We start from the raw sequence: 12,667 nt of genomic DNA, 5'->3' as shown, positions 1-12,667 counted from the left end.
AGTGCAGTAAATGTTTTATCACATTAAAAAAAGACAAAGTGACATTCTTTTCCAAAACAAACCCAGCATATGTGAACATTTGTATATGCACACCTAGGCAGCTTTATCTGTTTAAAATTCATCTTGAATAAAACAGTTTCCAAAGGTTTTTCTTGTTATTATGGCAACTAGTATAGCGTGGTATGATGGGAAATAAAGGGTTAACGGAAGCCCACCTCGCTACAGAAAACAATCACCTCCAATATCTTAAAAAATGTCAGCTCTAATACAAGAAAGTCCAGGAGAGTAAATGTCCATATACTGTATGTATACAGTCTGTTTCATGCACCGTCAGTCTTTCATATCCTCAGTAGTTCGGTAGCAGTGGAGAGTTAATAAATATCATACTATTTTTAGTTTCAAAACAAATAGATTCTTTTGGCTCTTTTCCTTTTGTAAGTGAACATTTGTGTGGTCTGTAGTGTGTGTCTTTGTAGAATAGTTGGCATGTTCTAATAAAGCTAAGTGAGTAAAACACTTCTGATTGTCTCTGAGCAGAATGACACAGCAACATGCCAAAAACACTGCCTGGGGATCAGAAAATGAATTCTAAGAGACACTCAGTATGTAGTGTTTTTAAGTAAAACACTATAGTGTTTTGTGTGTTTTACTTAAAAGGTTTACAGGCAAGCCTCGTTCATTTAACTGTCCTCCAGAACACAGTGTGTGAACGTAGGGAAAGCAGCATCTTGTTTGACAATTGAAATCTTAACATTTTAGAAAACTGCAGTGGTTCCAAACATTTTTGGCTTGTGTCAATAAAATGGTCATAAAAAGTCGTAGTATAGTGTGCGATAAAAAAATTGTATGCCATATGTATGCAATAAAAACTGTCACACTATAGCATGTCATATTATTGTATGTTATAAAATAAAATACATATATATATATATACAGTATATATAAATAGAAAAGAGTGTGTAGAAAGTGTCTTTGTAGTAAATACATTTTATCTATAGTTGCATGTTTCTCAGGGAGACAGTACAGTACAGTTAATAGTTACCATTCATGTTACAACATGTCAACCGATCATACCACCGAGCATTTTGCCATTACCGCCGAACATTTTGCGATGACCAATCACAGCCCACGGAGCATCTGGAAAATCCAATCAGCTTTCCCGCTGATGCTCGAGTCCCCGCCTTCTGTCACAGTATTAATATCGCAGGCAGACCTTCTGTAGGATTTACTGCACGGAGAACAGACGCTGTTTGACAGTTTGACACTGAACTGGACCAATAACTTCTGCAAAAATGGTTGATGCTTTCTGTGCTACATGGAAACTGGTCGACAGCCAGAACTTTGATGAATACATGAAGGCACTTGGTAAGATCAATTATTTTCTCCTTGAAATAAGAGCTAATTGTAGTGTGTGCATACGTGTTAATAGGATATACGTTTTTGCTTATAGATTTTCACTTTAGGTACAGAAAAGAAGTAAAATAACTATATTAATATTTTTTTTTTTCAACAGGTGTTGGTTTTGCCACAAGACAAGTGGGCAATGTCACCAAACCGACAGTAGAGATCAGCCAGGATGGGGACAAAGTGGTGATAAAAACCCTGAGCACCTTCAGAAACACTGAGATCTCTTCCAAACTTGGAGAGGAGTTTGATGAGACCACAGCTGATGACCGGCATGTCAAAGTAAGATGAATAAAACGTCGGCGGATAATCACTGTGCTCTGGCTGTAGATTGACCTTAAATTATATGTGCTTGTGCTTGCAGTCTACCTTCACCATGGAAGGAGATAAACTTGTGCAAGTGCAGAAGTGGGACGGCAAGGAGACCAAATTTGTCAGAGAAATCAAGGATGGGAAGCTGGTGGCGGTAAGATTAAAATTGAAATGGTTATAGTGTGATTTATGCGAGGATCTGTACCAAACAAAGATGTTTTCTGTCTGTAGGATAGGATGTATAGGATACAACTTCTCTGCAGCACCACAATACTTCATTCAGAATGGTTTGACACATATTTTGCCTTTAACAAGTATTGCGCCTCCCTGCGATTTGGATATTGCACTAGTCCATTTTGCGATTTCGATGAAAATTGCGATTAATTGTGCAGCCCTACTTTGAATTGCCCTGTTGTCTAAATGTGCTGTATAAATAAACTTGCCCCGCCTTTGCAATAGTGTAATTATTGATGACATATGACCCAAACGATTTCTAGACCATGCATTAAAATCACAGCTAAATGTTAACTGGCATCATGTAATACAGTCTGTCTTGCTTTTGCTTTCTTTCTTCTCTGCCTCACAGACTTTGACTTTTGAGGGAGTCGAGGCAGTCCGCACATATGAGAAAGCCTAACTTTACCATCCACTTGAATGTGCAAATCATCCCTGCACTGCAATCAAGTTTGTATTTTTGGATGTTTGTAACAGTATGCAGTGATATGCAATTGTCACATGAGATAAATATTTTGGGAAATCTTTTGTAAGATCTTATGTAAGAAGTTCAGACTGTGAAGGGCCTAACACTATTTCATTCTGTGTGTCACATGTGAAAAAGGGAAAAAATAAACTGCTTGACTAAACCTTCCTGATGTCTCTGACACATTTTTTTAGTTGGTATTTAAATCACAAGAGCTCCATCAGTACCACTTTATCTTAGCAGAGCTCTCTCTCTTTTTATATAGGGTATTGTTTATTTAATGCTACTTTGAATGCAGTCCTACATTTCTTTTCAAATATGTCAACTTAAGTTGTGGGAACAGTGCTTTCCCTGTGATGGGTCAGTTCCAGGTGACAGCTGCAGGGTGACGGTGCAGGCCAGAGCCGACCGTGCAGCAGCAGCCTGTGTGAGCACTGAACTCAAGGGAAGTAATGTCCTCAAGTAACCCCCAGATGGTCAGAGATGACTAGGAGCAGGAGGGGGTGGGGGTGCTGATGTCACTCGCTCAATAATCCGGTTTTAGTTGTGGTGTCATTACGTAGAGGCATCATTCGATGGTGTTTGGACCAACCGTGATTGAATGCAAGCAGGCAAGATAAGATACGAAAGGACCCTGAGCCGGATATGGACAGTTTCAATTGTAACAATCCAATATCCCACAGTTAGTAGTTCAAGGTCTAATATTAGAGGCTGTTTTAAAATTTGTGTTCATTTTAAAATCCCCTCATCAATCCTCTATCTTTCTCATTTTAAGAAACCAAGCTAAAGCCTCCCTGTCCTGCCCTGTGAGCTGTGTCTAGCCTACTGAACACTGTGACTACAAGTGGCCATTCTTCTTGTCTCAGTGCACAAACTGCCAAGTTTTTGGCCACCTCTGAATAGCATGTGACACAAAGAATCCACGGTAACTGGAGTGGAACTCATTTGGCTGTTGCTCACTGAATTAATTTCAATCAAAATCGGTCTTTATGCTCCAGTTACAGTATGCCAAAAAGTGCCTCTATTCTCACAAAACCAGGCAAAATCATTTGCATAAGTATTTAGGGGTGAAAACAGTAACAAGTTGTTCCGGCGAGTTTATGTGAAAAAATTAACAGCGGCACAATCACACCGAAAAGGAGTCATTATCACATTCCATGTTGGAGAAACAGTGAGAGCTAAACGTTTATTGTAGCTTCTTCTGTTCTCAGTACGCTTCCCAGGAAAGCAGAGGGCGTTTTCTCTTTGTGTGGAAACTGTGTCAGCGGTGTAAACTGGCCAGTAGTAACCCCTCTCTGGCCTCATTAGGGACATATAGCGTGACGAGCTGACCATCAACTGTATAGCCCCTACAGTTTGTTTTAATTTTACTGTTTCCCATTCAAACACATTCATCAGGGGGTGTAGCTTCTATTGAGGAAACTGCTCCTCATGTCATTTAAAAGTTAAATTACAGGAAAGTCTTTTTTTATTATAGTATAGTTTATGTTTTGTACTGTTTTTTATGTATTTTTTGTTAAGTTTTATTTATTTTAGGCCCATCTAGGGACGGACATGGCAAATTAGCTTAGGCTATGAATGCTGTGGTGTGTGGCATAGATTTATGCTACGTACTTGAAATAAATACATGTTCTATGATAACACATATTACACACGTTAGGGTTTTAAGACAGACTGAAAATGTTTAGGCACATTATCTTAAAATATGGCTGTTTATAGGCAAAACAATTAAATGTTAAATTCAAATAAATGGGTTTTGTACGCTCCACTACAATTACATTCCTGGCAGAGTAGATTGGAGATGGCTTTAAATTAACATTTTGAGAGATACAATTCACAGAAAATGGCCTAACTGAATAGTTAAATGTATACATAAAAATCTAAATCTTTAAATAGTCAAAATATTATACAGAGTTTGGTTGGTGGCTAGTCAATCCATTTCTTAGGTGGGTGGGGTTTCACTGGGAGAATTTGGACTCAGTATTTTTAAAGTTCCCTATAGATCCCTGACACTTACATGAACATATGCTAATATGTTGGAATCAAAAACAATAAAAAGAGCAAGAAAATGTGTCAATATTAGCTATTCATGGAAAAATAATACCTTGGAGTTATCATAACCTCATCATTAGGCAACCTTCATTACAAATGATGATATAGATAATTAAAATATCTGGACTGAAGAACCTGCTCCCACATGCAAAACTGTATAAAATGTATATGCATAAATAATATATAATATGTCAATAATTACTTTTTTTGGTTTTGTTTTGTGCTTTATTTTTTATCTACTTAGTTTTAACATTAACTTTGAGACTACATTGACCACACAATATTGTTTGTATGTTGTTGTTGTGGTTGGCACCTTTACAGAAAGACAAGACTTACAAAAGAAACACTTGAGTTGCTATGTTTTATGTCAAATTGTTACTATTCACAAGCATGTGTTGAATTGATAAATGATAATGTGATTTAACTGCAGCTAAAGAGCTGTTTCAGTAGTAATGGTTCAGGGGATACAACTTTTTTTTCTTCCATTTATTGAACTATATACAATAAGATTATTTTAAAGATTAATGGTTAGGTACTTGTACATGTTAGCAGCATCATTGAGAGACAAATGTCAGTTATGATTCATAGTTCAAGTATTTAATGTTGCCATTCTCAAAGTTGGGAAAAAATATCACAAAAACATTTGTGAGCATAAAACAAAAAACACACACATCATGCACATTTCATTCAAGGACTAACAGACAAACATACAGTGTGTTGATCACTGAGATATTCAAAAAAAAATATGTATTGCACGTTTACCTAGTTAAAGGAAGTCTTTAGATACAATTCAGTTATAACAATTGAAACAAATATTCATGTTTTGTCACCATGAATCAAAACATATTGTGTTATACTAGCAACCACATCTTTACTAAAATCCAATAACTCAAAATAAATATTCAAAGACAGTGCACTGTCATTTTGGAAAACAAAACCTACTGTACACAACATCAGCAATAGTGGAGCATCACCCTATAAAACTCCAGGAGTTACTGGAGCCTGAGCTCACTGTGGGCTGCAGAGGGTCTTATGCACCGGACTAATAAAGAGTGTTTGGTAACACTTTACTTGAAGGTATCTACATAAGAGTGACATGACAGTGTCATGAACACATGACAGTGTCATGACACAGTCATGACACATGAACCCTAACCTTAACCCTAACCATAACTTTTCATGACAAAAACCAAATGACACTTACTAAAAGAAGTGTTATGTCATAAACGTTTAAAGTTTATGACTAATGTTTATGACACGTTCATGGCAGTGTCTTGTCACTCTTATGTAGATACCTTCAAGTAAAGTGTAACAGAGAGTGTTTTTATTATTCTAATATAAAAATGATAAGTGGATTTACTTTTGAGTAGACTTGGGAGTAATGCCACAAGCTGAATTAACTGTCTTCTACGCGGCATATGGAGCGTAATGTAAAGAGCCATTTGTAAACAACAGCTGGTACAAGCTGCGAAATAAGTTTGCATAAGTTTATATCTGAAATCGTCTGCCCAAACGTGTGACGCCATCTGCATCAATTTAGAGTGTAATCAAACTCTGTGCAGATCTGACCAAAGATATAAATGTTTCATTTCCATGTGATAAATAACTTCGACATGATCATGTTAACACCCACATTCAGGTTGTCAAATTAGACAAGCTGATTCGTGCAGCTCACTTGTCATTATCTTCTATCATTCTTCAGAGATTTCAAATACGTGACTTAAAAATCAATCTGAAATCATGTAACCCACACTGTACATCACATGCACAGGATATTCATAATCTGTATGAATCCGGTAACTTTTTGTATATACAGTTAATAAGATGTAATAAAATAAAAGAGGTGATGCATTGATATCATGGTATATATGTTAAGAACCTGTTCAAAAGGTTGCTAAAATATATCATGTTTCTACATTATGCACACAGACAAACAGCCACTGACCAAAGTTAGTGACGTGTTTTTGGTCTATCAAGAAATCGCTGTTAGCCACATCCCTTTTGATTGACAAAAGAAATCCATCACATGTGCCCTACTTTTAATGTTCCAGCTTGTAAAACATCTTTGATAACAGTGCAAGAAAAGACTTATACTCGCCCTCTCATTGACTAAAACAAGTAGCATCATATTCAAATGCCTTAAGTAAAAGAATCAGAACAGAGTTACAGCTGGAAAAAGAACTTTTCCAACATGTCGTCCAGTTATAGAATAAATCTAATACTTGATGGTAAAAAAAGTAAATATGAACTCAAACCTCATTCTGACAGTACAGGCAATGCTTTTTTTTTTAGCACCAATGTCAAAATGAGGAGCTGGTGCACATGTCAGCCATTTAATAAGACTTTAAAGGTAGTGTTTCTGTTCTGTTCGTTTGGGAGCTCTCATATACAGTGCGTGGTCATTCCTTTTTACACATAACAGACATAGTATACAGAAACAGAAAAAAAAACGTTCCTTTCTTTAGATAGAGGAATATTTGTGAGGAACAAGGTTTCCTTAAAATGACTGAAACAATAGCAAGAATAATGGAATTATGCACAAACACTATAAATGCTCAATTGTTCGTTCAAGGGCTTTTAATAGCAGGAAGTTCAGCATTAGAAAAATTGCCAACTACAATGCAATGAAGGAAAAGTTAAAATTACACAGATGACGGTGCATAAAAATGTAAGTACGATTACTGTACAAACCATTTTTCAAGTAAATGTGAGAATTGAACCCTTGTCCGCCTTGAATCAGCAATTGTGGCCATGTTTGTAGTCCGTTTACAACATTATGTTCCTTCTTAAAAAATGTGTTGCTGTGAGGATCCAAATGAATGATCCACAGAGGTAATATACAATATTGTTCCATCATTTTGATTATATCCACCTTTCAAAACAATAAAATAATAATAAAAAAAATGGAAAGGAATGACACAAGCTGCATGTATTTGGTATGAGAGCTCAACCAAATCTGGAAGTAAAATAAAGTCGGTCCATCACATAAAATCACCCCTCATCTTCTGCTGTCCAGGGTTTTCTCTTGAAGACCATCAGTGGACAGCATGCTGCGTTTCAGCAGTGCAGGGCGTGACGTGACCGTGTCATTATCAGTAAAATTGACTCAATTGTAAACCTCAGACTGGATTCAGACTGAAGCTTCAAATTTGTAGCGGTGAGAAGGCGTAGAAAGGAAACTGGGCCTCATCCTCGTCCACAAAGAAACATTGGAAGTAGGGCAGCTCTTCTGTGGAGGACAGTACAATATACAACAGTACAGTTCAGTGCACTCCTTGCCTCTCTCTGGCATCCCGACAGAAGACGGATCATGCAATTTGCACACTTGTGCGGTATTTCGGTTCTGAGAGGGGAATTTGTACTTACCTTCCATTTGAAAGCTGTCTGATACAGAAGGCTCTGCTATCAAAATAAGAACACAATGTTAACCATAAACAATACAGTGTTATATTACCCAAAATTAGAGCTTCGCTATAAAATACCTTTTATTTTCTTCTCCTTGGCAACTTTCTTCTCAGCAGGTTTTCCTACAACAAAAAGAGCATTTATTTGCGAGTAAATAAAGTTTGAACACTCAGATTTTAGCTGCTTAACAAACAATTATACCTTTCTTTGCTGGCTCCTGTATCTCTTTAAGAATTCTGTCCTCTGTAAATAGCAACGCAAGATTAATAACTATTATTAGTCAAATATTTCACATAGACATTCAGCTAATTTTGCTGATTTGATATTAATGTTCAATGCTGATTGCACACTGTACCTCTAGCTTTCTCTTCTTTGGCTGCCTTCTTCTCAACTGGTTTTTCCAACAAAAAAAAAGAAAAAAAAAGGTTATTTTTGTCCATGAATAATTCAGGTCTACAGTAGCAGGTGTACTGTAAACTGTCTGGTCACAATGTTTCTTAAGAATCAAGATTGCAGCTGAAGCAGTATAAATAGCTTAAAAAGTGGGAAAGGGATGAAGGATACAAAATAAAGAGTAAAAAATGATAGGGGTTCAAATGTTTTGCCTATCTGTGCCACTATTTCGTTACAGCAGACAGATATATTGACAGAGAAGGACATATAAATATATAGATATGGAGAGAAAAAGGCCCCGTTTTGACCTGGTATTAAAATCCTGAGTGATCGGATCACAAGTAGACAGCTCTAAGTACAGGTGTAAATGCACTCAGGACACATGAGCTTTTCAGAAAACCATAAAATATTCGACTGTTGTTTCATATATTATTGGTGCTATCTTACATTTCAATGAAATTCGTACTAATTAAAAACTATTCTCACTACTTCGCTTTCTTGTTACGCATTTAAGCCAGCATATTAGCTTTAGCAATTTAGCTTCTCAGCATTAACACACAGTTTCTGTAGGAAATGCATTTTCTAGGTGTTCATATTACTGTCTGTAATTGTAACCTTTTGTCTGGGGAAAAGTGCGGTGTCATGTAGTTTATTTCCACAACATTCCACTTGAAATTTAAAAATCCGGTCGATTTATGAGGACTATGATTAACTGCTCCTCAGATCTCTGCATGGTAAATTGAGACAGCTAGCTAGACTACCTGTCCAATCTGAGTTTTCTGTTGCACGACTAAAACAACTTTTGAACGTACACGTTCCACCAAAAAAAGTTCCTTCCCGAGGCTATTTTGCAGCAGCTCCGTGCGGAGCTTAATGCCGCCCATGACGATTGTGATAGGTTTAAAGAAATGCCAAAAAACCAGAGCACGTTTTTCTCCCATCCCGGATCACTATGTGGACTAGCTAGACCATCCTCAGCAGCGCCTTGGAGAATGGTCTGGCAAAGGGAGACTATGGTATAGGAGAACAGAAACTGGACGTTCCAGCTGTAATCAAGTCTAGCCCTGGCTTTGATGTTTAATTATCACACCTGGTGTGTATAAACTGCTTGCTACTGTATTAATTGAAAAAGTCCTGGTAAACTTCTCATCGAAGAAGCCTCAAAAAAGCTTAAACTATATCAATATAATGACCTCACCGTGGGACCAGAAAGCATTTGCAAATGTATTGATATAAAATTTGTGTGGATAAAGTTAAAAAATTTAGGCATATCAGTGATTTAAAAAACTGGTGTCGAAAAAAGGTGATGAAAAAAGTATAGTATATCGAAAAAGTAAGTCAAAAAAAGTGATAAAAAAAGTCATAGTATAGTATGTCGAAAAAAGTGATAAAAAAAGTCATGGTATAGTATGTCAAAAAAAGGGATGAAAAAGTCATAGTATAGTATGTCAAAGAAGTCATAGTATATCATGTCGAAAAAACTGATAAAAAAAGTCATAGGATAACATCTCGAAAAAGTCATAGTATAGTATGTCAAAAAAGTCATAGTAAAGCATGTCGAAAAAATTGATAAAAAAGCCATCGTATAGCATGTCGACAAAACGTAATAAAAAAGTCATAGTATAGCATGTTGAAAAAAGTCATGGTATAGTATGTCAAAAAAGTCATAGTATACTATGTTGAAAAAAGTGATAAAAAAGACATAATATAGTATGTCGAAAAAGTCATAGTATGTCGAAAAAGTCATAGTATAGTAAGTCGAAAAAAGTGGTAAAAAAGTCATAGTATAGTATAGTATGTTGAAAAAAGTTATAAAAAATACCATAGTATAGTATGTCGAAAAAAGGGATTAAAAAAGTTATTGTATAGTATGTTGAAAAAGTCATAGTATAGCATGTCGAAAAAGTCATAGTATATTATGTCCAAAAAGTCATAGTGTAGTATTTCGAAAAAATTATTGTCATAGTATAGCATGTAGAAAAATTAATGGTGAAAAAGTCATAGTACAACATGTCAAAAAAGTCATGAAAAAAGTCATAGTATAGCATATTGAAAAAGTCATAGTATAGTATGTCGAAAAAGTCATAGTAAAGCATGTCGAAAAAATTTATAAAAAAGCCATCGTATAGCATGTCGACAAAATGTAATAAAAAAGTCATAGTATAGCATGTTGAAAAAAGTCATGGTATAGTATGTCAAAAAAGTATAGCATAGAATGTCAAAAAGTTATAGTATAGTATGTCGAAAAAGTCATGGTATAGTATGTCGAAAAAGTCATGGTATAGTATGTCGAAAAAGTCATAGCATAGCATGTCGAAAAAAGTGACAAAAAAGTCATAGTATAGCATGTTGAAAAAGTCATAGTATATTATGTCGAAAAAAAGTGATGAAAAAGTCATAGTATACCTTGTTGAAAAGTCATAGTATAGTATGTCAAAAAAAGTATAGCATAGAATGTCAAAAGTCATAGTATACTATGTCGAAAAAAGTGATAAAAAAGACATAATATAGTATGTCGAAAAAGTCATAGTATAGCTGGTCGAAAAAACGTAATAAAAAAGTCATAGTATAGCATGTTGAAAAAACGTAATAAAAAAGTTATAGTATAGTATGTCGAAAAAACGTAATAAAAAAGTCATAGTATAGTATGTCAAAAAAAGTGGTAAAAAAGTTATAGTATAGTAGCCTATGTCGAAAAAAGTGATAAAAAAGTCATAGTATAGCATGTCAAAAAGTCATAGTATAGTATGTCGAAAAAGTCATAGTATAGCACGTCGAAAAAAGTCATAGTATAGTATGTCAAAAAGTCATAGTATAGTATGTCGAAAAAGTCATAGTGTAGCATGTCGAAAAAACGTAATAAAAAAGTCATAGTATAGCATGTCAAAAAGTCATAGTATAGTATGTCGAAAAAGTCATAGTATAGCACGTCGAAAAAAGTCATAGTATAGTATGTCAAAAAGTCATAGTATAGTATGTCGAAAAAGTCATAGTATAGCACGTCGAAAAAAGTCATAGTATAGTATGTCGAAAAAAGTCATAGTATAGCTGGTCGAAAAAAACGTAATAAAAAAGTCATAGTATAGTATGTCGAAAAAAGTCATAGTATAGCTGGTCGAAAAAAATGTAATAAAAAAGTCATAGTATAGTATGTCAAAAAAAGTGGTAAAAAAGTTATAGTATAGTAGCCTATGTCGAAAAAAGTGATAAAAAAGTCACAGTATAGTATGTCGAAAAAAGTCATAGTATAGCATGTCGAAAAAAGCGATAAAAAAGTCATAGTATAGCATGTCGAAAAAAGTCATAGTATAACATGTCAAAAAGTCATAGTATAGTATGTCGAAAAAGTCATAGTATAGCATGTCAAAAAAAGTATAGCATAGAATGTCAAAAAAGTCACAGTATAGTATGTCAAAAAAGTCATTGTATAGCATATCAAAAAAGTCATAGTATAGCACGTCGAAAAAAGTCATAGTATAGCATGTCAAAAAAAGTATAGCATAGAATGTCAAAAAAGTCACAGGATAGTATGTCGAAAAAAGTGATAAAGTCACAGTATAGTATGTCGAAAAAAGGTGATAAAAAAGTCAAAGTATAGCATGTCGAAAAAAAGTCATAGTATAGTATGTCGAAAGAAAAGGGTTAAAAAAAGTCATAGTATAGTATGTTGAAAAAAGTCAGTATAGCATGTCAAAAAAAGTGATAAAAAAGTGATAGTACAGTATGTTGAAAAAAGTCAGTATAACATGTCAAAAAAGTCATAGTATAGTATGTCCAAAAAAAATTATAAAAAAGTCATAGTATAGTATGTCGAACAAGTCATAGTATAGCATGTCGAAAAAAGTCACAGTATATAGTATGTTGAAAAAGCGATAAAAAAGTCGTAGTATAGTATGTCGAAAAAGTCATAGTAAAGCATGTTGAAAAAAGTGATAAAAAAGTCATAGTACAGTATGTCAAAAAAGTGATAAAAAGTCCTAGTAAAGTATGTTGAAAAAAAGTCAGTATAGCATGTCAAAAAAAGTGATGAAAAAGTGATAGTACAGTATGTTGAAAAAAGTCAGTATAAAATGTCAAAAAAGTCATAGTATAGAATGTCGAAAAAAGTCATAGTATAGAATGTCAAAAAAGTCACAGTATAGTAGGGTATGTCTAAAAAAGTGATAAAAAAGTCATAGTATAGCATGTCGAAAAAAGTGATAAAAAAGTCATAGTATAGCATGACGAAAAAAGTGATAAAAAAGTCATTGTACAGTATGTTGAAAAAAGTCAGTATAGAATGTCAAAAAAGTCATAGTATAGCATGTCATAAAGTGATGAATAAGTCACTGTTGAAAACGTGATAAAAAAAGTCATAGTATATTATGTCAAAAACATTAATTAAATAGTGAATATATAGTA

At 34.5% G+C, this 12,667-nt stretch overlaps 2 protein-coding genes across 2 annotated transcripts in view; one reads left to right on the top strand and one right to left on the bottom strand.

Moving 5' to 3' along the window:
* Window positions 1-1,163: 1,163 nt before the first annotated feature.
* Window positions 1,164-2,584, top strand: fabp7a (fatty acid binding protein 7, brain, a). The gene is made up of 4 exons (XM_031310271.2): window positions 1,164-1,365; window positions 1,514-1,686; window positions 1,769-1,870; window positions 2,303-2,584. The coding sequence occupies exons 1-4, from the start codon at window positions 1,293-1,295 to the stop codon at window positions 2,351-2,353; spliced, it is 399 nt and encodes a 132-aa protein (XP_031166131.1). The 5' UTR covers window positions 1,164-1,292; the 3' UTR covers window positions 2,354-2,584.
* Window positions 2,585-6,068: 3,484 nt separating this feature from the next.
* The window catches only part of si:ch211-266g18.10 (trichohyalin), a 33,200-nt gene continuing 26,601 nt past the window's right edge, over window positions 6,069-12,667 (bottom strand). The window contains exons 50-54 of the mRNA XM_035994946.1: window positions 8,229-8,264; window positions 8,075-8,116; window positions 7,951-7,995; window positions 7,835-7,870; window positions 6,069-7,697 (exon numbers count right to left, since the gene is read on the bottom strand). Coding sequence (XP_035850839.1) covers window positions 7,612-7,697; window positions 7,835-7,870; window positions 7,951-7,995; window positions 8,075-8,116; window positions 8,229-8,264 — 245 coding nt within the window. The 3' untranslated portion in view covers window positions 6,069-7,611. The remainder of the gene's footprint in view (window positions 7,698-7,834; window positions 7,871-7,950; window positions 7,996-8,074; window positions 8,117-8,228; window positions 8,265-12,667) is intronic.

Source organism: Sander lucioperca, chromosome 18 (genome assembly GCF_008315115.2).
Source record: "Sander lucioperca isolate FBNREF2018 chromosome 18, SLUC_FBN_1.2, whole genome shotgun sequence".
Classification (NCBI taxonomy): Eukaryota; Metazoa; Chordata; class Actinopteri; order Perciformes; family Percidae; genus Sander; species Sander lucioperca.
The sequence above is the reverse complement of the archived record's forward strand: the minus strand, read 5'-3'. Positions and strand labels throughout refer to the sequence as shown.

Bases quoted from the DNA above. Each gene is read 5' to 3' on its own strand.
- fabp7a (XM_031310271.2), top strand. From the start codon at position 1,293: ATGGTTGATGCTTTCTGTGCTACATGGAAACTGGTCGACAGCCAGAAC. The intron at 1,366-1,513 runs GTAAGATCAATT...TTTTTTCAACAG, and splicing joins TGAATACATGAAGGCACTTG to GTGTTGGTTTTGCCACAAGA. The intron at 1,687-1,768 runs GTAAGATGAATA...TTGTGCTTGCAG, and splicing joins CTGATGACCGGCATGTCAAA to TCTACCTTCACCATGGAAGG.